Genomic DNA, 21,781 nt, shown 5'->3' with positions numbered 1-21,781 from the left:
CCCGAACATGGATAGTAGTACTGTAGTATCTAGAATAACACGCTAAGATATGAACGGTATCAGATTTTATCACTTAACAAACGGCGTTGTCCGTGGTGACCTTGCGTCGTCAAATTAAATCGACATCAAAATACTCCACATATGGAAATACTCCATTTCGGGCTCCACATATGGAAATCAACATGAGAGACTTAAAACTTGTAAGTCAACGTTACATATTTTAGGAGGCTAATTTACAATAGCATTCGGTATGCAAAGATGTCCTTCCATGTTTGGCTCCCAGGAATTTAGTCGAAATAGCAGCAATAGCAAAGGCTAGTTCCTAATTTCGATAAACCAAGTTGGTTAGCATAAAGTGTTCGTTGGGTCAACTAATACTGGGACTAGGAAAAATAATTCACGATATGGCCAGTTGTATATACTACATAGAAATGTCATATAAGTCAGACCATAGAATTCTGCTGTTTACCTACGGCTTCACTGAGAGTCCTTTGGAGCAAACATCACTCTCACGAAAAACAGGCCATAGTCAAAGATCGAGTCATTAGGAGAGATAACAGCGCCGACATATTCATCCTGAAAAGTCCACTTGAACAGTGAATTGTCCACTTCTAAAACAACATCCAACTCTTCATTTGCTTTCACAGCAACGATATGCTGGAATAATTTTTCGCTCCCAAATAGTTTGTCATCCAACAGCATGACTCCATCCTTACAATATCCAGTGCTAAAAGCAGTGAACCTCACATGATGAGGATGATCAACCTTTGCATAGACTTGTATTACAGTCTCAACACTTCTTGAAAGAATTGTGTACGTTATGTCCAAATTGCACTTATCAACAGTAATCCGTCCACAAAACAGGAAATCGTGTTCGAAAACGATATCGATCTCAACATATCCAGAGATTTGCTGCTTGTCAGCTGATTCATCCCCTTCCTTCTTTTCCCAAAGATCAACTTCTAATAATGCCTTATCTAATTCATAATACATTCCTCGACATGGGCTACAAAGAGGTAAGACAAAGGATTCCTACAATTTAACATCTTGTTAGGACTGATGAGCAATATCCACATCCAAAAAGGTGAGCGTGTAACAGAATAAACTCAGTGAGATATACAGGCTCATGTTGAAACTAACTACTGAGTGATAATTCACTCCATCTCAAGGGTGGATTTTTTAACATTTGTTTCAATATCTAAGAATGCATGTGACTTGAATGCAATGATATCCCTTAAACAATTATATATCTTGTCAGCTACTCATTATTTGTGAGTATCACATATCAGAATAGATTATTGCACAAATTATGCATCTTGAGAATTCCAATACTTGTTCTAGAAGGAACAAGAGGAAGTGCAACATGTCATAATGAAAGTTTTACTACATGATGTATGCATAGAGTTGTCTACTAAAATTCTGCCATGTTGAAGCAAAGTTGAGGTCAATTAAATGTTTAGAAGTGTAGGCTCTACTACTATAACATATATGGAATGTGGTCGTTATAAGTAGAACTGTCTGTGTGGATAACTTCATATCGGGTACATGCATGAGAGATATGGGTGAATTTTTTCACCCTCGAGATGGGAGTTGTTTCAATATTAAGGCATGCATGCATGTGCCTACAATGTAAATCTATTTCCCTTGCATCGCTCCCTGGGGGGCGGCTCGGGCGACTCAAACCCTAGCCCAGCCGCCGCCCCTCCTCCCCTTCCACCTCCTCTCGCCGCCGCCAGAGGACGCCGCCGGGCGAGGGGCGCGCGGCTGACGGTGGCGGCGGGTCCTCCTCCTCTCGCGCGGGCGGCGTTGGGCAGGGGCCTCTCCCCTTTCGAGCGATTGGAGCTCCGGCCGGATCGGCGTGGCGACCCTGGTTTGGCGCGGCGTTCCGGCAGAGATGGGCGCTGGGGCGGCGGCCCCGGGTTCCTCGGCTGTGTGGCGGCCGCGGTGGCCGCGTGGGCGGCGCGGCGGCTGGTCCAGGGAGCTCAAGTCTGCGGGCATCGGCGTTCGTCTTCGAGTCTCCGCTTCGGTGTTGTTCGGCGCCCCCTCCTTCGTGGCGTTCCGGCGGCGCCCACGGTGCTCCTTGGCGGTGCTCTGTCGGCCGCATGCTGCGCAGCCCTGCCTCTCATCTCCGCGAGGTGCGGTGGATGTCGGTCGTGCTCGCGGAGCTCTCTGGATTGGTGGTGGTGGTGGCTGTGGCGCGGAGTCGGCGCGCCGGGTGGTGATGGTGGTCTGGCCGGCCCTTTGCGGCGGGTGTGAGGTTGCGACTCTCTGCCGGGCGAAAGTCTTGTTCTGGCTGCGGCTGGAACCGACGGCGGCGGCGCCTTTTTTGGCGTCGTGACCTCCTTGGAGGCGTTGTCGTGGTGGTGTCTTGCGCCTCCGCCCGGGTGCTCCAGGGGAAACCCTGATTCCTCGTGGGATCGGGCGAGGGCGACACTTTCATGTGTCGTTTTGCCTGCTGGGGTCCTCGCCTTGGTTGCTCCGTCGGCCGGAGGGAGCTGTGGAGCGAGTTGGTTGTCGGCGTCGACGAGCGGTTTGGATTCCTCGACTCGGCGGTCAGGCGAACACGTCTTCGGTTTCGGTGTGCTCCGGGTGAAAACCCTGCACCGGCCTCGGCCGATGCCGGTGATGGTGGCGCTCTCGGACGTCGCTCCCCTCGTTGGAGGCATCACTGTGGAGGCCCTTCACTGCAAGTTTGTTGTTCGTGTTGTCGGTTTCGTCCTCGGCTTGTCTTCGGCTAGGTGGTGCACGACCCTGGGGGCCGGCGTGGTTGTCGGAGCGGCGGCTCCGTGTTTTGCCTCCGCCTTGTTGCGTTTTGAGGTGTTTTAGGGTGTCGGCCTTGGCCACTGGGGTGGCTAGGCCGTCGGCTCGTGTGGTGCGCGGCCTCGGGGCCGGCGTGTTGTGTTGTGTTTTTATCGGTTTTCGGCTGGTTTCCCTCATAAACTAGCCATTCTCTTCTCCTATATCAATGAATGGCAAGCCTCTTGCCTAGTTTCAAAAAAAATATTTCCCTTGCATCTATTTTATGTAGTCAACAGCTCAACATCTACGAGTATCAGATGTCAGATCATATTACCACTAGGGATTTCAAGATCAATTACCCCATGCCCCCTAATATCCTGCTAACCATCTCAATGCCCATGCATATATGTTTTGAAGTATGTAAATAAGATGATTGGTTTTTGTATGTACATGGCATACAAAAGTATAATCATATAAGTTTTGAGATCCGATAGGATGGTTTGATGTAAAAATAATAATTTAAGTGTTAACAACAAGAAGGGGCAGATCCATAGGACCCGTGAAATAAAATAACCTGACCTCACACAGCTTTTAATAGATGCATGCAAAAGGGGACAAATCAAAGAAGCTAACTGACCTAAATCTCAAGTGTTGAACTTGGTGATTCAGCAGCCAACCAATTCGTAGACAAAACAAGCATAATTATTTTCGGAGGAAGACAAGCCTTAATTACCTGTTTCTGAACGGTGACAGCATCGTCTCTGGAATGGTTGAAGACATAATTCCGGCGCGGGTCAAAGTTATCCCGAATGGCAAATATCCCGTACACACTAGTTGTATACGAGGGCTCAAAGCTTGATAAACGCAAAGAAAATATTTGTAGCATAGCTTGTGGTTTGCGATACCCAAGAGTTGATGGGGCTGTGAACAATGGAGTGAAGAAAAAACAAGTTATTATTGCTAAGAAAATACGTAGGTATCACGACAGCAGAGATTAATTGCTAGGAATGAACAAATGACAAATTGGCACTTACTGGTAGAAGTGTCATGGGTCCTGTAAACACGGTGGTGGCAGTCTAACCCAAGAACACATGCAGATGTTGCGTCAGGAAACACCTGCATAGGATGAGGAGGTAAAGGGGTCTCATCCTCATCACCCAGGGCCAATATCTCGTCGCAGATCTTGGTGTGCTCTATAAACTGTTGGAGGGTGCTTTTTGCCCATTTGCGTTCTATCTCCTCTGCTTCACTCTCAGGGTAAAGCTTTCCTGAAGAGTTAATGTAAAACATGTCATGTCAGCAGTCAAATACTTCAATATAAACACATCCCCTATTTCCTTCAGATTGGAAGACAATCTCTGTATCGTCTGATGAGAGCATTAGCTACCTGGGCAGTTTGTCTCTTCGTCATCATCTACCACTTGCTCATCACCGCCTCCATCTTCGTAATCGCCGCCTTCCTCTGTGCTACAGTCATCGACTACATTTCCCCCTGAAGAATCAATGTAAAACCTACAGATTGGTTAATTATCGATTGGGTTGTGAAGGGCAATTTACTCTGGATGGAGAACTGGATACCTGGGCAATCCGTCTCCTCGTCCCCGTCTATCATCTGTACAGGGTCAACATCATCGTCGTCGTCACTACTACCCTCCCTCGCGCTCCAGCTGCTCCACTCGTCGTCCTCGCGTGGGAACATGAGGTCCAAGGCACGCCAGGCAATTTCACAAGGATCTGAAACATCTGTGCAGTTACATTCATTCAATATAGATAAATTGATCAACGCCTAGTTGAGTTTTTGGAAACAAGAATCAATAAGAAGGGGTTCCCATGGAAGAGTAAAGATGCACGCACCAGCAACAATGCGCGCCGGCTGCTCATGGGGTTCGGCAATCTCCAGCCGATCAAGGAGATCGGCTGGGTCTTCCGGGTAACAGAGGCCGGCATGATCATCATCCGTGCACGCGTTGGGGTAGTGCGTACGGTGGTATGAATATTCCATTGATCCACCGTATTCTTGCTCCTCCGTCGAGGCCATCGTCACGGTGAGCGGCGGCCTGCAGCACCGAGGTCGGGACTCTTGCGAGAACGGAGATCTTTTTTTCTAGTTATATATTTCGAGGTGTGGGGAACGGAGTGCAAAGGTAGCTGGGCCTTGGGCCCAGCCCTTTTCAGTAGGGAAAAGTGTGGTGGAGCAGGTGCGCTCCTCGCACCTTCTCTTTTTTTTTGTCTTTTTCTTTTTTCTATCTCTCAAATTATACAATATTTCGATTAGATTTTTTGTAAATCACTCAAAAACAACAAATAGAATGGAGGAAAAATAGTTCAGAATTTTTTTGTGCAGATTTAAATTTAATTTTTTTTAAAATTCAAAAAAATCTTGAGATACATATATAGATAATGACATACAAAATCCAAAATATTTTTCCCACATTCCAATTGTTATGTTTAAGTGATCTGCAAGTTTTTGACTTCAAAAAATATGTGGTGCGAGAGATATAAAAATGAGAAATTGTTTGAGAGGGGAAAAAAATAGCACGGATCTTAATGCAGTATACATGGTGTGGATACGGGTGCTCACCAAGCACCTGCTCTAAAAGTTCACTCTCTTTTCAGTATCCTCCGCTCGAGCGTCAGGCACACGTTAGATTCATTGGGTTGGGGAGGGGCGGTGCTAACCATCACCCCTTAGCGATGGTTATGGACCTGGCCTATTAGTTCGGTTATTTCAAAATTTTGCAGATTCGAAAATTTGCTTGGATTTCAAATTTACCCAGGTTCGAAATTTGCTTAGATTTAAAAATTGCCCAGATTTGAAATTTGCTAAGATTAAAATTTTGCTTACTTTGAAATTTTGAATTTGAAATTTGCTTAACTTTAAAATTTGCTCCACTTTAAAATTTGTTAAAAAATAAAAAAAATAAAAAATCGAAAAATCGAAGAAAAACCGAAAGAAACCCAAGAAAAACAAGAAAAAACTCGGCAAAAACTGGAAAAACCGAGATCTACAGGCTCCCTACATGTTAATGGGTTGCGGCCCAAAAACTCCCCGCAGGCGATGGTTGGTAACCATCACCCGCGGGTGATGAATAGGAATTGCCGTTGGGGAGCTCCTATTTGACACTCAACCTGGGTATTTTTCGGGCTAGGCCAAAAAACCGAAGTTAAAAGTCTGGGCCTGAGCCAGCCCAGCCCAACCATTGGGCCAAGAATTCAGGCCCAAGCCTGGCCCGATTTTCGATAAACACGTATTTGCAGGCCCGGCCTGACCGTTGGATCAAATACTTTATGAGAGAACAAACACATTGGTAACCATTATATTCGAGACATTGTTGCTCAATGTATTATTTCGATGTTAATTGACAATGTAATATTTAATCAATAAAGCTCGATATTGACGACTCACTCACCGTGTATGTTCAGTCGTATTGTTTATCTGAAGTAAACGGCGGCATGGATGAATCGATCAAGGGTGCACCATATACACATAAGCAATGAGCTGGAATACATGCATCATGCATGCATTCTACTTACTAAGCTACTACTGGCTGAACATGGCTAGCTAGCTTGCGCAGTGAGGCAAGGGCTGGCTCGCAGATTAAGCCACCGTAGTTTTCTTGACCATCAACTTCCATATGCAACTTACGTCATATCTTTCTCGACGGAACCTAACTTGTGATGCATAGTATACTTGCATGTGTGTGTATGCAGTATGCACACAAGCACTAATTAAGCATGTGCCATGGTGTATTATTAATTCCCCCCCTAATTCCAAGCACGATCAGTTTTGACTTTTTGACGAGCGCCCCATCCGGCCGGCTCAACCTCTCTGAATCGGTCCAGTAGCTAGCCTTCTTACTTTGTGTGTATATATACGGAAGCATACGTCGTTTAACTACAAACAAGAGGAGAAAGATAGTGCTTAATCACCAGAAGAGAGAGATCGAGATTATCGAGCATGGCGTCCGCATCGATCACCTTCGTGCTGAACCGTCTGGGGGAGCTGGCCGTGAAGGAGGCGGCGCTGCTGAGCGGCGTGGGCGACGACATCCGGCTGCTCCGGGACAAGCTGGAGTGGCTGCAGACGTTCATCCAGGACGCCGACCAGGAGCGCCGGGAGGGCGCCAACCAGTACGTCGGCCTCTGGGTCCGCCAGACCCGCGACGTCGCGCACGAGGTGGAGGACGTCCTCGACGACTTCCTCCGCCGCCTCGACCTCGACACGCTGCAGCGAGGAGCCCCCGCCTGGAGGAGGTACCTCGCCCTCGCCGCCTCCTGCACCACCCAGGTCTCCGTCCGCCATGACCTAAGGGGCCGGATGAACGGCATCAAGGACAGGCTCAAGGAGATCTCCGACAACGTCGATAAGTACAAGATCAGGAAGCTGCGCCCCGCGCCCCACGGCGCTTCCTCGTCGGCGGCGCACAACACCATCAACACCGTCGACGCATGGTACGCGTACGTATTATCTCTCCCCATCTCTCTGGCTCCTTCATTCGCTGTCATATCTTAAGAACTTATTAAACTGACTTATCTTTTTTCTTTTAGATATACAAGGTTTTAGCAAAATTTAAAATAGGAGGCTATGCTTCTTAGCTGTGAGAATTTCTTGCCGCTAAGGAAGCTATAGCGAAACTATAGAGCTAAGCGTTTTTCTACAAAACAAGAAAACTTTTTTAAAAAAATAGGCATAAAACATTCATATGATCAATAAATATGGCATGAAATTCAATAATACAAACTTGTACTCAAAAATTATGATGATTGCAATAATAAAATTAGTACATAAATGCATATTACATAAGTAGGCCTAACTTTTACATTTAAATCTTAAAATATTTAGGCTTAGCGAATAAATAGCGCTATTTTTAGCCATATTTAGCGTTTTAGCGCGATTTAGCGAGATATCAGCGAGAGAATCTATTTAGCACTAAAAGTGCTTATCTTTAGCGGAAGTGTTGTGAATCCACTATAGCGATGCTATAGCGAAAGATAGCACACTATTTAAAACTATCTCCCATACCATATAATTTTTTAACTTAAAATTTTGCAGATCACTTAAATATAACAACTAGAATATGGGAAAAATAATTTAGAGTTTTTTTCATGTCATTACGTATACATATATTCCAAGAATTTATTTTGAATTTTAAATAATTTCAAATTTTAAATTGCACAATAAATTCCTAACTATTTTCCCCATTAAATTCGTTATTTTATAGCGACTTGAAAAAATCAAATCAAAATATTATATAATTTGAGAGATATGAGAAAGAAAAAGTCAAAAAGTGGGTGTGCAAAGCGCACGTACTCTCTCTCACACTTTTCCTTTATAGTAGTCCCTCTCATCCATAATAAATATCGGTGCTTTAGTTCAAATTATAAATTTATACTAAAACTTCAACACTTATTACTGATCGGAAAAAGTATTTACTATTATTACTAATTCATCGTCATCATACTGAACCTAGATAATCGCTGAAGAGTTTAACCGCATACTAGTATATATTGATGTGTCGTGTGCGCAAGACTAAACAAATGTAACGATCAACATATATTAGAGCCTATGTGCTGCGGCAAACTTAATTAGGTACTTCAACGAAGAGTAAAGTTTTGTACTTTTTTGTACAAAAAACTGGAAAAAAAACATTTTTGAGGAAGGAAACAAATACAATTTTTTTTTACTCTATAGGGAATCTTGGACATTGGTCATGAGTTGTGTGTTTCCCATCCACTTACCCTGCAAGAATCTTCTTTAGTTTTTACTGATGAGGCACCAAAGGGACAGAAAAATATGTTGCTTCATGACCTCCAATAGACCTGCCCAAAGCTAAGAGTCCACTGGTTTCCATTTTACTTGTGAGAGGTTCCTGGATCCCATTTTTTTTGTACAAATCATGCCATATTCCATCCTCGTCAATTTTAAACAACCATTTGCCTAGTTAGAAGATAATCTTAGTAAGGGATCCAAATCCCTAATCCGTGCGTATCCAAGACAATCCATTGTGCTGGTTGATACCTCTTTTGATGTGAACATTTGTCCAAGAAAAATTGGTTCGCAAGTAATTCATCCTACTAAATACTCGATGTGAGATCATGGAAAAAACATCATATACAATAGAGTTGATTAGGAGAAGTCAAGAACTCATGGACAACAAGTGCTTCCTTTTAAATCACTTAGTTTCTTTTTAAGCCTTTCCTCGACACATGTTCTTTCCATGTTCAAAACCATTTCATGGTGGATTGGAATACCCAAGTAGCGAAGTGGTATTACTATCCGAAAAAGTAGTGGTATTAGTTAGATTTTTCCCACCTACACCAAAATATAACAATCTACAATATACGAAACTTATCTTCCACGAGGATAATTTCTTAGAGACACAACGTAAAATATTCAGCTCATGGGCCTTATTAGTTAGATTTTTCCCACCTACACCAAAATATAACAATCTACAATATACAAAACTTATCTTCCACCAGGATAATTGCTCAGAGACACAAAGTAAAATATTCAGCTCATCGGCCTTCCTAGGTTATGTTCCATAAGCTTCCATAAACAAAAACATGATGTGTCGCCATACTACTATTTGTTCTTCAGCTCTACAAATAAGAACCCATTTATGACTTGATCAATTTCAATGTTTTTGAGGGTGAAATAAGAAAGGAGAAGAACTAAAAGTGGTTCCTCGATGGCCGCATGTGGGCATGTAGCCGCGTAATTCTACACCATGAAGAATTCATTTAAGTTGTGCCACTTGATCTTATTTTGTTGCCAAATTACATCTAAGAACACACAGTGCATGTTTGTACTTGTTTTAGAATGTTGTTGTACCAATTGACACATTTTTGTTGCATGGGTTGCCCAAAGTAGCGAATGAGTACAATCTCTAGCCATGTCAATGATCCAATAACATTTTACATTATTAGTGTGGTAAAAATACATAATATTTTTAATCAAAATGAAGAATTATTACGATCAAGGTCTTGACATGTTACTAAATAGAGTTGGCAAATTTTATGTTCCGTTCATGATGCAGAGGCCAAATTACAATAAAATATTTCTTTAAAAACATGTTTGCTTGATAAGGGTATTGAAATAGCATTTCCCCTTGGATAGCCTGAAAGTGAGAGTCTCTCATAAGGTACACAAAAATAACTATTTTCTATTGCTTCCATTTTATCCGGAAATTTACACAAGTGGACTGTTGAGTATTATGCGTCTACACAGATTGGCGCAATTTTTTTTTGCATATTTATGGTATGTGGAAAAAAAATCATAACTTTTAGAGCTCATAAGGATGATGTGTAGCTCCCTATTCTTGTAGTTGCCATCTACTCCCTCTGTGTATCAATGTAAGATGTTTTAGGTACTTTTGAAAGAGACTAGATACAAACCAAAGTGAGTGAACCTATACATAAAAATAGACTAGATACAAACTAAAGTGGATGAACCAAACAAAATGCTTCAACATCTTACCTTTTCAAATATGTATATATGAGATGTGTTTATGCACTATTTGAGACTTTTAAACACATCGATAACCACAAAATGAGCTCGAGCTCTCTTGATCCACACACAAAATGATCGCTTCAAAAGAGCTCCATAAATATTAAATACACATATATAGAAGGTTGTTAAGTTTTGGAGATTTGGAACTTTGGGCTCTAAATTAATATGAATAATTATTTCAAAGTGTTCAAAAAATTGAATATTGTTCGTGTATACATAAATTTCGTACGAGTGTGTAAACTTTAAATATAAAAATACTTCATCTTGTAGAGTACAAAAAAACAAAAAAAAAACTATGATTCTAATAAAGTGAACAGTACACATTTTGGACCCAGAACTGATTTTTTTTGGCATTGTTGTGTAACACAAGGGATAATGTATATATTATTGAAAATATACATGCTTGCAGTATACATCTGTCTATCCGTGTATGCTTTTCAGCATTTATTATGTTTCAAAACCTATTTTTCAATTCTGAAAACGCAGCCACCCTGTAGCCCTGGGCTTATATTTGATTTTCTGTTAAATTTCATGCATAAAATTTTCGAGAATACGCATAAATATAACATATTTTATAGAACATAAAAAATTAAATCATAGGTTTTCTTAAACACAATACAACACACTTCTAAACAAAATTTGCCATGTCTCACTTAACTTAGAATTTCTTAAGTCTCAATCATCCATAAAAATGCACTTTAGTTGTAATTTTCTACTAGAAAAATACAATTGATACGAGTTACATTTTTTAAAACTGCAATTGCACTTTTCTGGGGTAACAGAGACTTAAAATCTCTTAGATATAGACACGTGTTCTTTCTGCCACGTAAAACCGCATCACGCGCCGTGCAACACTCCCACCCGCACAAAACCGTCCTTGCTCGGCTCCGTCGCTCTCAGGTTCCCCCTGCCGTCGCACGCAGAGGCCGCATGGCTCAAACTCGCGGCAGCGGCAGCGACTCTAGCACACGACCGCCGGTCCATCCCGCCGGCTCCCAGCGTTCGAGCGAGGTGAGGGATACCTTAGCCGCCCTGATTTGGGCGCGATTCATTCTGGGTTTCCCCATGTTTTGGCGGGGGTTCTGGTGGGGTTTCAGTAGTCGGCTTCGAGGTGCGAGTGGACTGAGTGGTTTGGGTGTTGGTGGTCGCGAATCTCTTGGGCATTGGTGGTGGCGAGTGCGGCCATGGCCGATTGGTGTTCTTAGAGACTGGGGCGTAAGGAGATAGGGATTTGCGTAATGCGAGTTGGGGTGGAGCAGGTTGAGGTGGTTTTGAGTTCAATTCATCATATATGCGGCACTGGAAGCGCGGAAACTTCGATTCGCTGTCTTTCCTCTTGCTGAAACTGTGAAGCGCTAGATATCTTTGGCGTTTCAGCCATTTCTTTGTCCCTGTGGCAGTGGTTGCTGCCATTTTGGGTGTTGCTCTGCTTGCAGAGGTCTTCTGGATTTCTTTTATATCTGCAAGTAGTGTCTGTATGGTGCTCCTGAAATTTTATCAAACAATGGGTGTTTGATGTGAGTGTAGAGCCAAGAAATCTTTTGAAGCAAACACGACTATATGCTTCTAAATGTTCATTGTTCAGGTTTAGGGGATCTTGGTAAGCTGGGGCTTAAGGGACGTGTTATGTTTTTAACCAATGAGTTTGACTGTTTTATACGACTGTGCTGCCCAAAATCTTTATAAATACGCACATGTAGATGACTGAACGTTATGTGCAGCTGCTAAGATTCATGCATAATCTTGCATATCTGGTGCATCTACAAAAATAATACTCTGTAATATGTAGAGTATATAAATGGTGTTTTTTGCTTAGCTCTCCCTTCTTATATTTTTGCCATATACACAACATAAGTAACCTACCTTTTCCAATCCGTAGCACAACCAGGATTTCTTTTTTGAAACTTCCGGAAACACTTTTTGATTTTTTGAAATAAAGAGATACATTTGGTCAGTAATAGAAAATACCTATCACATTTGTATTAGTTAATCAAACTATCCTTTTGAAAGAAGTGAAACTATTTAGAAAGTTGGGACATAGTGTTTGTTATTTAATTGTAAAGATCTTGTGTTTGTGTTAGCATCTCACTTACAAATACTTGCAAACCATACTTTTGCCTAAATGTTCTTCCCTTTGGTCAATCAATATATGCAGGGATGAGGTGACCGAAGTGGTTGGCTTTGAAGCTGAACGTGTAACCCTGAAAGAACGTCTTCTGGAAGGTGACACTAGCAGATCTGTCATTTCAGTTGTTGGGGAGAGCGGCATTGGGAAATCTACACTTGCATGGGAAGTGTATGACAGTCCTATCATTAGGAAGGAGTTTGATGTACGGGCTTGGATCAATGTCCCACCACAAATCAGAGATGATGACATCTTGTACTTCATCTACAAGCGTGTGTGCCCGGAGACCGATGACCACTCTTCAGTCACAGAAAAAGTTCATGAGGCCCTCTCATTGTACCTGGTGGATAAACGCTACCTGGTGATGATTGATGGCCTCGTCAATTTCACCAACTGGAACTCCATTCTCCAAAGCCTACCGCAGAACAAGAAAGGGAGCAGAATTATGATCATCACTCGCCTCGAGGACAAAGAAGCTGCATACACTAATCCGAAAGTTCGTCCACTCAAGATACACAATCTCAAAGAAGAAGATAGCAAAAAGATGTTTCAGCGCAGAGTCTTTGGGGTCGACGACCAGTTCCAGGAGAAGATCTTTGGTAGCAGGATCTCACAATCCGAGCAGCTGATGGACAAGGCTTGTGAGGACATGCTCCAGATAACACGTGGACTTCCCCTGGCGATCGTGGTGCTTGCCGGGCTTCTTCGGACAAAGAGCATATCAGAGTGGGACAAGGTCCTGAAGAAGCTCAAGTCTAGCGATGAGCCAAAGCAAGTGAAGAGGATCTTGGCTCTAAGCTTTGACGATCTCCCGAGCCGGCTCAAGTCCTGCTTCCTGTATTTTGCAGGGATGCCAGAGAATCTGATCTACAACGCTAGGCGTCTCGTGCGGCTATGGGCCGCAGAGGGGTTTCTGAAGCCGAAGAAGGGGAAGACCATGGAGGACATTGGTCAAAACTACCTCAAGGAACTGATCTCGAGGGGGATGATCCACCTGGTGAAGAGGGACCTGAGTGGTGGCGTTTGGCTTGTTGCCATCCATGACCGTCTCCATGCTTTTGCACAGGCAGAAGCACAGGAGGCAAGTTTCCTCGAGGTACATGACAGTGCTGACCTCCTCGCACCTGGTTCCGTTCGCCGCCTATACCTCCAGAACTACATGAAGTCGTATATACCCATAGGCACCTCGTTCCCTAAGATGAGGTCCATCTTGGGTGATTTTGCCGAGGAGAGATCGAGCAACATGGAGGCAGCCATAGTAAGAGCGCATGGCCCATTGAAGAACCAAGGCAACAACAGTGATCTACGCAACCACACTCTCCATTTTCTCCCGGCATCGAAGTTCCTCCGTGTAATCGATCTCCGGGGGTTAAGGATAAAAAAGGTGCCTCGTGCAATCGGGGACATGATCCATGTAAGATACCTAGGCCTCCGGAGCCGGTCCCTTGTCGAGCTCCCTTCTTCGGTTGCACGTCTCATCAACCTTCAGACACTTGACATAAAGAGGACCGAAGTGAAGAAGGTGACAAAAGCATTCTGGGAGATCCCAACGCTGCGACACGTTGTTGCCAACAGGCTGGAATTGCCCAAGTCAGCCGGGGTGCTCAACAACATGCAAACACTTACAGGCCTAGTCTGCTCTGATCCATCAAGCAACAACATCAAACCTTTACACAACATGGTGTATCTTCGCTCCTTGCAGATGTCAGGTTTGGGTGAGCAGCATTGGAAAGCACTTCAAGACGTCTTGAAGAAGCTGGAGTCACTCATGTACATGCACCTTGCTGGGGATGACATACCTTTCAAACTGTTCACGAAGTTCACACTCCGCCGCCTGCAGATCCTAGAGCTGACTGGGAAGATCGACACATCAGGCGTCGGCACGGAGGACCAGTACACACTGCCCAATGTCACAAGGCTCGTGCTCAAGCTATCCATGGTGGACCAGATGTTCATCGACAAGATAGGTGAGCTCCCAAGCCTCATGGAGCTTGTCTTGTCTGACGACTCCTACAGCGGGAAGAAGCTCTTGCTCTCTAACAATGGATTCAACAATGTGACAAGCCTGGTGATGACAAACCTGACAAAAGTAGAAGAGTGGACAATAAGGCCCAGGTCCATCCCAAAGATTAGAAGGATTGTTCTGTCTGGTTGCTCCAAGATGAAGATCAAGCTTGAAGGGAAAGAAGGGGAAGCAGGCTTAAGAGGTTTGATGGAAGATCTCAAGGAAGTTGTGGTCTACAACATGCCTCCTGCGGATTCAATCATGGTTGAGCCTGCAAATCCTGCCTTCAGGAAGAAGATCAACCGCGTGGCCCTAAAAACGAAGAGCGAGGACATAACTGACGTGATGCAGCGAGGCGGAAGGTGGAGGGCAGGTCTGATGGCTGAAAACATGTTCCACAACTAGAACTCTTGGTTCTCAACATGCATGCTCTTGAGGCTGTGTAAAGGTGTACGTGTAACTTTAATTCGTACGTTTCGAGTGAACACCATAGTTAAGTTTTCGTTTGAGTGTGTTTATATTTGTGTGTGCGCATGTAGAGGTCCCTTAAATCACGTGAGGCAAATTATATACTCCTACTTTGGTGTTTGATTAGATGTTGTCGGTTGTCCTACATACATGCATAATACCCCATTGTAAATCGTTTTGTATATGTAATGCTATTGTGTGATTAAAATGAAATGCCGTATTCCTTTACCACTTGAAGCCGGGCTTCCTGTGTTACGCCCCTGTGTGATTTACAGTGTTCAACAAAGTGTGGATATTAAATTGCCAGGCAAAAGACAGGTCTCGGCAAAGATCATACTCCCTCTATCCACGAATAAGCACATCTAGTTTTATCCAAAATCAAGCTTTTATAAATTTGACCAATTTTATAAAAAATAATATCAACATATATGAACTCAAATTGGTATAGTATGAAACTATATTTCAATATGGATCTAGTGATACTAGTTTAGTGTCACAAATGCTTCTATTTTTGCTTATAATAAAGTTGGTCAAATTTTAATGAGTTTGACTTAGGATAAATCCAGATTTACACTTATTCGCGGAGGGAGAAAGTAGGAGGAGTGAATTTTGTACACCTACGCATGGGTGTGGGTGTTTTCGTCACCGTCTATTATGTTTTGAGATTCAGATAAAAATAGAAGAGAGAAAGGAATATTTTCTACCTACCATGGTAGGCACGAATCATAAACAGATAGTGTGCTTGGTCACACATATCATAACAGTTATTGTTGGCTTAGGATAGTATTACCTCTGTTCCGTAGTGTAAAATGTTTTGGTAAACAAAACCAGTTTGCCAAAAACGTTCTATAACATGGAAGGCAGGTAGCACGTACCACGATGCATTTGTGCGGCGCCATTTGACCTATCGCATCGCAATCTGTAAGCATCATGATACATATTTCGCGACAGATAACTGACCGCTGGAACTAAAGCGTTACAAAAATAATTTTCGCTATGATTTTTTTCTTCTCTGCAGCAATTATGGGCCATGAAGACTGATTCAGAGGCAATTAGCCATCTAACTCGGTGAATATAAGCGCCATGTCGGTCCGACCATGTTATAGTGAAAATAGCTCGAATATTCCAAACCCTAGAAAAAAATGAAATTTGGAGCGCAATCATGCTATAGAATCGAACATGAAATGGTTAAAAAAATCTATTACTACAATATCGACAGGTCAGGGCATCTTTGATTTGAAGGATTGTCGAAGAAATTTGGATGATTCAAATTCTTTGAAATTTTTCCTATGATGGTTGTTTGGTTTGCAGGATTGGATTTGGTATAAATTTTTGCTAAGAAATCCTTTGCAGCACATCCCATAGCAAATGTAAAATCCACTGAAATTCAAAGCACAAGCAAGAAAGGTGCAAAAATGGTCTGAACAAACAAGGGAAAGCCAAGTCTGTCTGTCTAGTCCAAGCCGCTCTCGAGTCGAGTCTAAACCAGCATCCTTCCTTCCCAAGCCGGCGACTGCGAGCCCGATCTCGATCCCCATGGCGGCCGCCGCGCTCTCCTCCTCGCGGCGAGGCCTCCACACCCTCCACCGCCACCTCCTCCTCCGCCCCTCCACCTCTCCCTCCCCGGCCGCCGCCCGCCGCCCTCCCCCCACTCCAATCCCCCGCCACTTCCCTTCCCCCTCCCGCTTCTTCACCACCGCGCGTCCCGAGGCGAGGCTGCCCCGGCCCACCCTCCTCGCCCCGCAGCACCACAAGGCGATGCAGCGTCTCATCGGCGGGGCCAGGCAGTTCGCGAGCGGCGGCGCCGGTCGCTCCACGAAGCCGGTGCCGCTCGGGCAGGGGCTGAACCGGCCGGTGGTGGCCGCCAAGAACGCCGCCGCGCGCTACCGGGAGGCCGTGGGGCTGCAGGTGGAGGCCTTCTGGCGCCGCAACTACATGCTGCTCGTCGGCGCGGGCGGGGTCGTCGTCTGCATCGCGCTCTGGCGGGTCATGTTCGGCATCGCCAGCACCTTCGTCGGCCTCTCCGAGGGCATGGCCAAGTACGGATTCCTCGCCCTCGCCACCGCCATGGTCGCCTTCGCTGTGAGTTGCTCTCCACTTCTCCTCTCGGCTATGTATGTTGCACATATGGTGAAGAGATCATGATCTAGCTTGATGAAGTATTTCTTCGTAACCTTCAATACGGTTTATTAAGGTGGCTCAGTTCGTAGAAATTGCAATGCCCATGTTTTTTCCTTTCAAACTGCGGTGTATATGACATGCTCCCAGAAATGCTGCACTGTTCCCAAAAGAAACCACACGCTTCACCCTGACGGGGTCTGCACTATGCAACATAATTTGTTGATCATATGAACGGCTGACTTGCATGCGTGTGAGTTGTGACCTGTGTGGCTGTGTCATGATAACACTTTTGAGATCATACCATTGCATCTACACCGCCACCAGCCATTACTTTGATTCTGTACTTACACCTCGGATTGCTGAAGAACCAAATTCACTGTCAAATTGTTCATACAGTAAAGGCTTTGTCTCATACAATTTGCATTGAACTGTAGAGGATGGATCATGATTCACCAAGTGGATATCAATTATGAGAACTGCCACTGGGTTTTTAGATAGTGGTTGATTGCCCTGGACCTGTAACAACTACCCTGAACCTGCAACTAGCTTGATGAAGTATTCTAGGTAACCTTCACTATTATTCTAGGTGGGCAATGCCATGTATTTTTCCCTTTGGCACTGTGGTGTATCTGGGATGTTTCCATAATTGTCACACTGTTCCTACAAGAAACCAGATTTCAGTACTTCACCCTGAAGGATCCGCACTAAGCAATGTATTTTGTTGATCGTATAAATTGTCAACATGCCTACGTGTGACCTGTGCCAAGCTAACAGTGCGGAGATCGTACTAGATTACCGTGCTGTCAGTATGAAGATTGTCTTCCTTAAGATATATCTTTACATCTGAGTTTCCACCAGCCATTACATTGATTCTGTACTTACTCCTTGGATTGCTTAAGAACCAAATCCAATGTCTATGGTTCATATAGTAAATGTTTTGTCTCATACAAGTTGCATTGAACCATAGAGGGTGGATCATGATTTGCCAGGTGGATATCCATAGAGAACTGCTACTGGGTTTTAAGAGAGTGGTTGATTGCCCTGGACCCGTAGCTACTATTCTCACAGATGATGCTTTACCATGTAGGGTAACAAACACAGTCTACACGCTGTTTCAAAATATCGGTACCATTTAATCGCAAAGCCAAAGTACTGGATAGGCATGCTTTTAGTTCAGGTCTACACGGAGCGATATAGTTTGTTGATCATATGATTGGCTAAAATGCATGTGCGTGAACTATACCATGCTAACAACGTTAGGAGAATACCATGCTAGCAATGTTAAGATTATCTTCCTTTAGATATAGCATTACACCTGAACTGCCATCAGCAATTACTTTGATTGTGTATATACTCCTTGGATTGCCTCAGAACCAGAATCATATGTTCTTTGTTCTTAAAATAAATGATTCACATCATGCATTTTTTTCTTTCAACTATGGGTGATGGATTGGATCCACAAAGTGGATATCCGTCGAGAATTCGTATGCACATGATGCTTTACCCTATAGGGTAACAAACCAATAGTCTGTACCATGTTTCAAAATATGAGTAGCAGTTAAGCGTAGACTGGATAGGCATGCTTATAATAACTCTGCTCATTCAATTTATTTCATCTTTTATTTCATCTTTTGGTGTTCATGGAGACTACAGCAATTTGGGTCTTTTTGACTAACATAAATAAAATGTAGTAGGATTAACATACTTTTCTAAGGTATAAAATGCAGGATGGATCATGATTCACCAGGTGGATATTCTTAGAGAACTTACTGGGATTTTAGATAGTGGTTGATTGCCCTGGACCCATAACTACTGCTCTCAGAGATGATGCTTTACCATGTAGGGCAACAAACAGAGTCTACAACCTGTTTCAAAATATCAGTACCAGTTAATCGCAAAGCCAAAATACTGGATAGGCATGCTTATAGTACAGTTCTACACGGAGCAATAGTCTGTTGATCATATGATTAGCCAACATGCCTGTGTGCGACTATACCATGCTAACAATGTGAGGAGAATACCATGCTTAGCAATGTTAAGGTTATCTTCCTTTTGTTATGCGATTACACCTGAACTGCCATCAGCCATTACTTTGATTCTGTACGTACTCCTTGTGGATTGCTCCAGAACCAGAATCATATTTTTATTTTGTTCTTTGTTCTTAAATGATTCACCTCAGGCAATTTTTTCGATCAGAATCCACCAAGTGGATATCCGTCGAGAATTAGTATGCACATGATGCTTTACCATAGAGGGTAACAAACCAATAGTCTGTACCATGTTTCAAAATATCAGTAGCAGTTAATCACGAAGACAAAATACTGGATAGACATGCTTATAATAACATCGCTTGTTCATTTTATGTCATTTCTTGGTGTGCATGGACGGTACACCAATTTGGTCCTCTTTAAGTAACAGAATTAATAAAATACAGCAGGAGATAATTTAGATTTCTGTGACCAAGGTGATGTTTGATTAAAGAGACTTGTTTGCTGAGATGCAGCGGCAGGGTATAGAACCAGGGGCATGTGAACTTTTTTAAACTTGCTAATGTAAACAACTAGTTTACTTGTGGCACATTATAGCTCAGTACTAATTTTTTGTAGCACATTTTGTTTTATCCTCTGTAGTATTATCATAAAGGGTGTAGTTGACAATTTAAGCTTTCTAGTGCAGCTTTGCTTGACATATGGCGTCATGGTTTTTTTGGAGATTAAATGATTTCAATTATCTGTGTTTGTCACAGGGTATGTACGCACGCGCAAGGATCACCATAAATCCTGACAAGGTTTACAGGATTGCGATGACAAAGCTCAATACATCTGCTGCAATTCTTGAAGTCATGGGTGCGCCCTTAGCTGGCACTGACGTTAGAGCATATGTTATGTCTGGTGGAGGCCCTAAACTAAAGGACTTCAAATTGAAGGTTGGCGGCAAGCGATGCTTTCTTATCTTCCCTATCAAAGGATCAGAAAGAAAGGGTCTTGTAAGTGTTGAAGTCAAGAAGAAAAAAGGACAGGTATGTAAAATGTTCTTCTCTATTTCGTAGCAAACTCTACTGTACTGCCTCTAGATTTAACTGTCTTGTACTTATGCATGCACAATATGATGTAAGCACTAGACCTTTAGTGAGTGACTGAAAACTTGAACAATTATTGCAATAGTAGAGTTAAAGTGAAGCAAGTTTCAGTCTCTCTTCCTTATTGATATAAGAGAAATTGCTGATCGCTCTTTGAATTCAATGCACAATCTTGCTATGTCGATTCTTGTCAGCCCTTCTGTAGAAATGAAAGAAGTTTGTAATAGAAAGTTTAAATTGCTGTCATAGCACATGTATAGTCGACTGGTAGTTGACACTTGACACTGTATCCAGCTAGTTTTTTTTAGTGTTCTCTCTCTTGCCATCTAGAAATCACCGATTTTAGTATTATTATATATAGATGAAGAGAAATAATATAATAGATGAAGAGAAATAATATAATACATAAGATGTCATCCTGCATGAGGAAGTAGTAAATAAGTAGTAGTATCGGTCCAATGACAGCAAGTCTTCTAACCTAACTCTAATTCCTTTGCAGTATGACATGAAGCTACTTGCTGTTGACATCCCAATGGCGTCAGGACCTGATCAGCGGCTATTCCTTGTCGGTGACGAGCAGGAGTACAAGGTGGGTGGGGGCTTGATATCTGAGCTGCGGGATCCAATAGTAAAGGCTATGGCTGCAGAGAAGGAGTTTGATTATCTCGATGAAAGAGAGGACGCAGAGGATGAACGCAGGGAGCGAGAGGAGGCCGAGGAGGAGGAAGCCGAAGCGTTGAGGCGAGAGGAGGATAGACTGCGTGAGGAGGCTAAGGAGAGGCAGCGGCGAGAAGCTGAGAATCTGGAGAAAGCCAGCTGATGCAGCTAACTAAAATCCCTTTCTTCTTGGTGATGTGCATTTTTTTCACTCTACCTCCTGACTTTACAATGTGTAGCGATCAGTGTTTCCGCGGCGACGAGAGATTGCGTCCGAATTTCAGAGAGGCAGTTTTACCTTGGCCGTCTCACAGCGTGTCGATAAAGTAATAAATTTTGGCTGCTCCTCAAATGATTTACTTGGCAGCCCAGTGTAATTTAGTGGCTGCATGGATCATGGCTGGCCTTCTCTTTTTTACTGCTGATACGACGCACTTTCAGGTGCTTTGAGCCAATGTGCTGTACGCCTGTACTACTATGCTCTTGTCGCATTATGCACCACTTGGTTCTTTGGTTTGATAGGCCTAGGTTGCAAAAATGTTTTCATGTTTTTTTGTTTTACTTCGGTGTATTCCTGCAGCTGTTTAACATACTAGTGGTAAAAAAAGAATTATGTGGTTGTCAGCATTATGAATACACATGCTCCATACATTCCGAATTAATTGACTCAGCACGGTCACACTAAAACGTGTTGTATCTGACAAAGCTGAGCCACACTATATCCGCTTTATTTTATTTATTTTATGGGGAATATCCCCTTTGTTTGTACATAAAGTAAACCAAGGGAAATCATATCGGTAAAAACATGAACGGGACGCCACACATTACATGAAGTTGTGTTCAGTATGTGTGCATGAACTTGTTCAAACTGGGAAGAAGCTACGTGCTGAATCAACGAAACGACCAGTGAGAAGCCGGATCCTTGAGCTTGTTGGCCTCTGCTTCCGCAGAGTAGTTCACCCCGCAGTCTTTCAGCACCGGGTTGGCAAACCCTTGCCGAAGCAGTTCTAGCAGTTCCTGCTTTTTTGCAAGCAGAAGTTCATTAGCTCTGATGCCCGAGGATTGTCCCTGCCCCTG

General features: G+C 43.4%; 3 protein-coding genes across 3 annotated transcripts; 2 read left to right on the top strand and 1 right to left on the bottom strand.

The window, feature by feature from the left end:
- Positions 1 to 244: 244 nt before the first annotated feature.
- LOC127341240 (uncharacterized) lies at positions 245 to 4,792 on the bottom strand. Its single transcript, XM_051367035.1, has 6 exons — positions 4,594 to 4,792; positions 4,318 to 4,482; positions 4,127 to 4,231; positions 3,774 to 4,007; positions 3,473 to 3,660; positions 245 to 1,032 (listed from the first exon to the last, which is right to left on the bottom strand). Exons 1-6 carry the CDS (start codon positions 4,775 to 4,777, stop codon positions 478 to 480), a joined length of 1,431 nt encoding a protein of 476 aa, XP_051222995.1. The 5' UTR covers positions 4,778 to 4,792; the 3' UTR covers positions 245 to 477.
- A 1,905-nt stretch (positions 4,793 to 6,697) lies between these two features.
- On the top strand, positions 6,698 to 15,075 carry LOC127339245 (disease resistance protein RPP13). Its single transcript, XM_051365119.2, has 5 exons — positions 6,698 to 7,201; positions 7,288 to 7,296; positions 10,659 to 10,677; positions 11,050 to 11,260; positions 12,405 to 15,075. The coding sequence occupies exons 1-5, from the start codon at positions 6,698 to 6,700 to the stop codon at positions 14,782 to 14,784; spliced, it is 3,123 nt and encodes a 1,040-aa protein (XP_051221079.1). The 3' UTR covers positions 14,785 to 15,075.
- A 1,216-nt stretch (positions 15,076 to 16,291) lies between these two features.
- Positions 16,292 to 21,225, top strand: LOC127341242 (uncharacterized). Its single transcript, XM_051367037.1, has 3 exons — positions 16,292 to 16,929; positions 19,715 to 19,987; positions 20,547 to 21,225. Exons 1-3 carry the CDS (start codon positions 16,384 to 16,386, stop codon positions 20,865 to 20,867), a joined length of 1,140 nt encoding a protein of 379 aa, XP_051222997.1. The 5' UTR covers positions 16,292 to 16,383; the 3' UTR covers positions 20,868 to 21,225.
- Positions 21,226 to 21,781: the final 556 nt, after the last annotated feature.

This window comes from Lolium perenne, chromosome 3, assembly GCF_019359855.2.
Source record: "Lolium perenne isolate Kyuss_39 chromosome 3, Kyuss_2.0, whole genome shotgun sequence".
Lineage (NCBI taxonomy): Eukaryota > Viridiplantae > Streptophyta > Magnoliopsida > Poales > Poaceae > Lolium > Lolium perenne.
The sequence above is the reverse complement of the archived record's forward strand: the minus strand, read 5'-3'. Positions and strand labels throughout refer to the sequence as shown.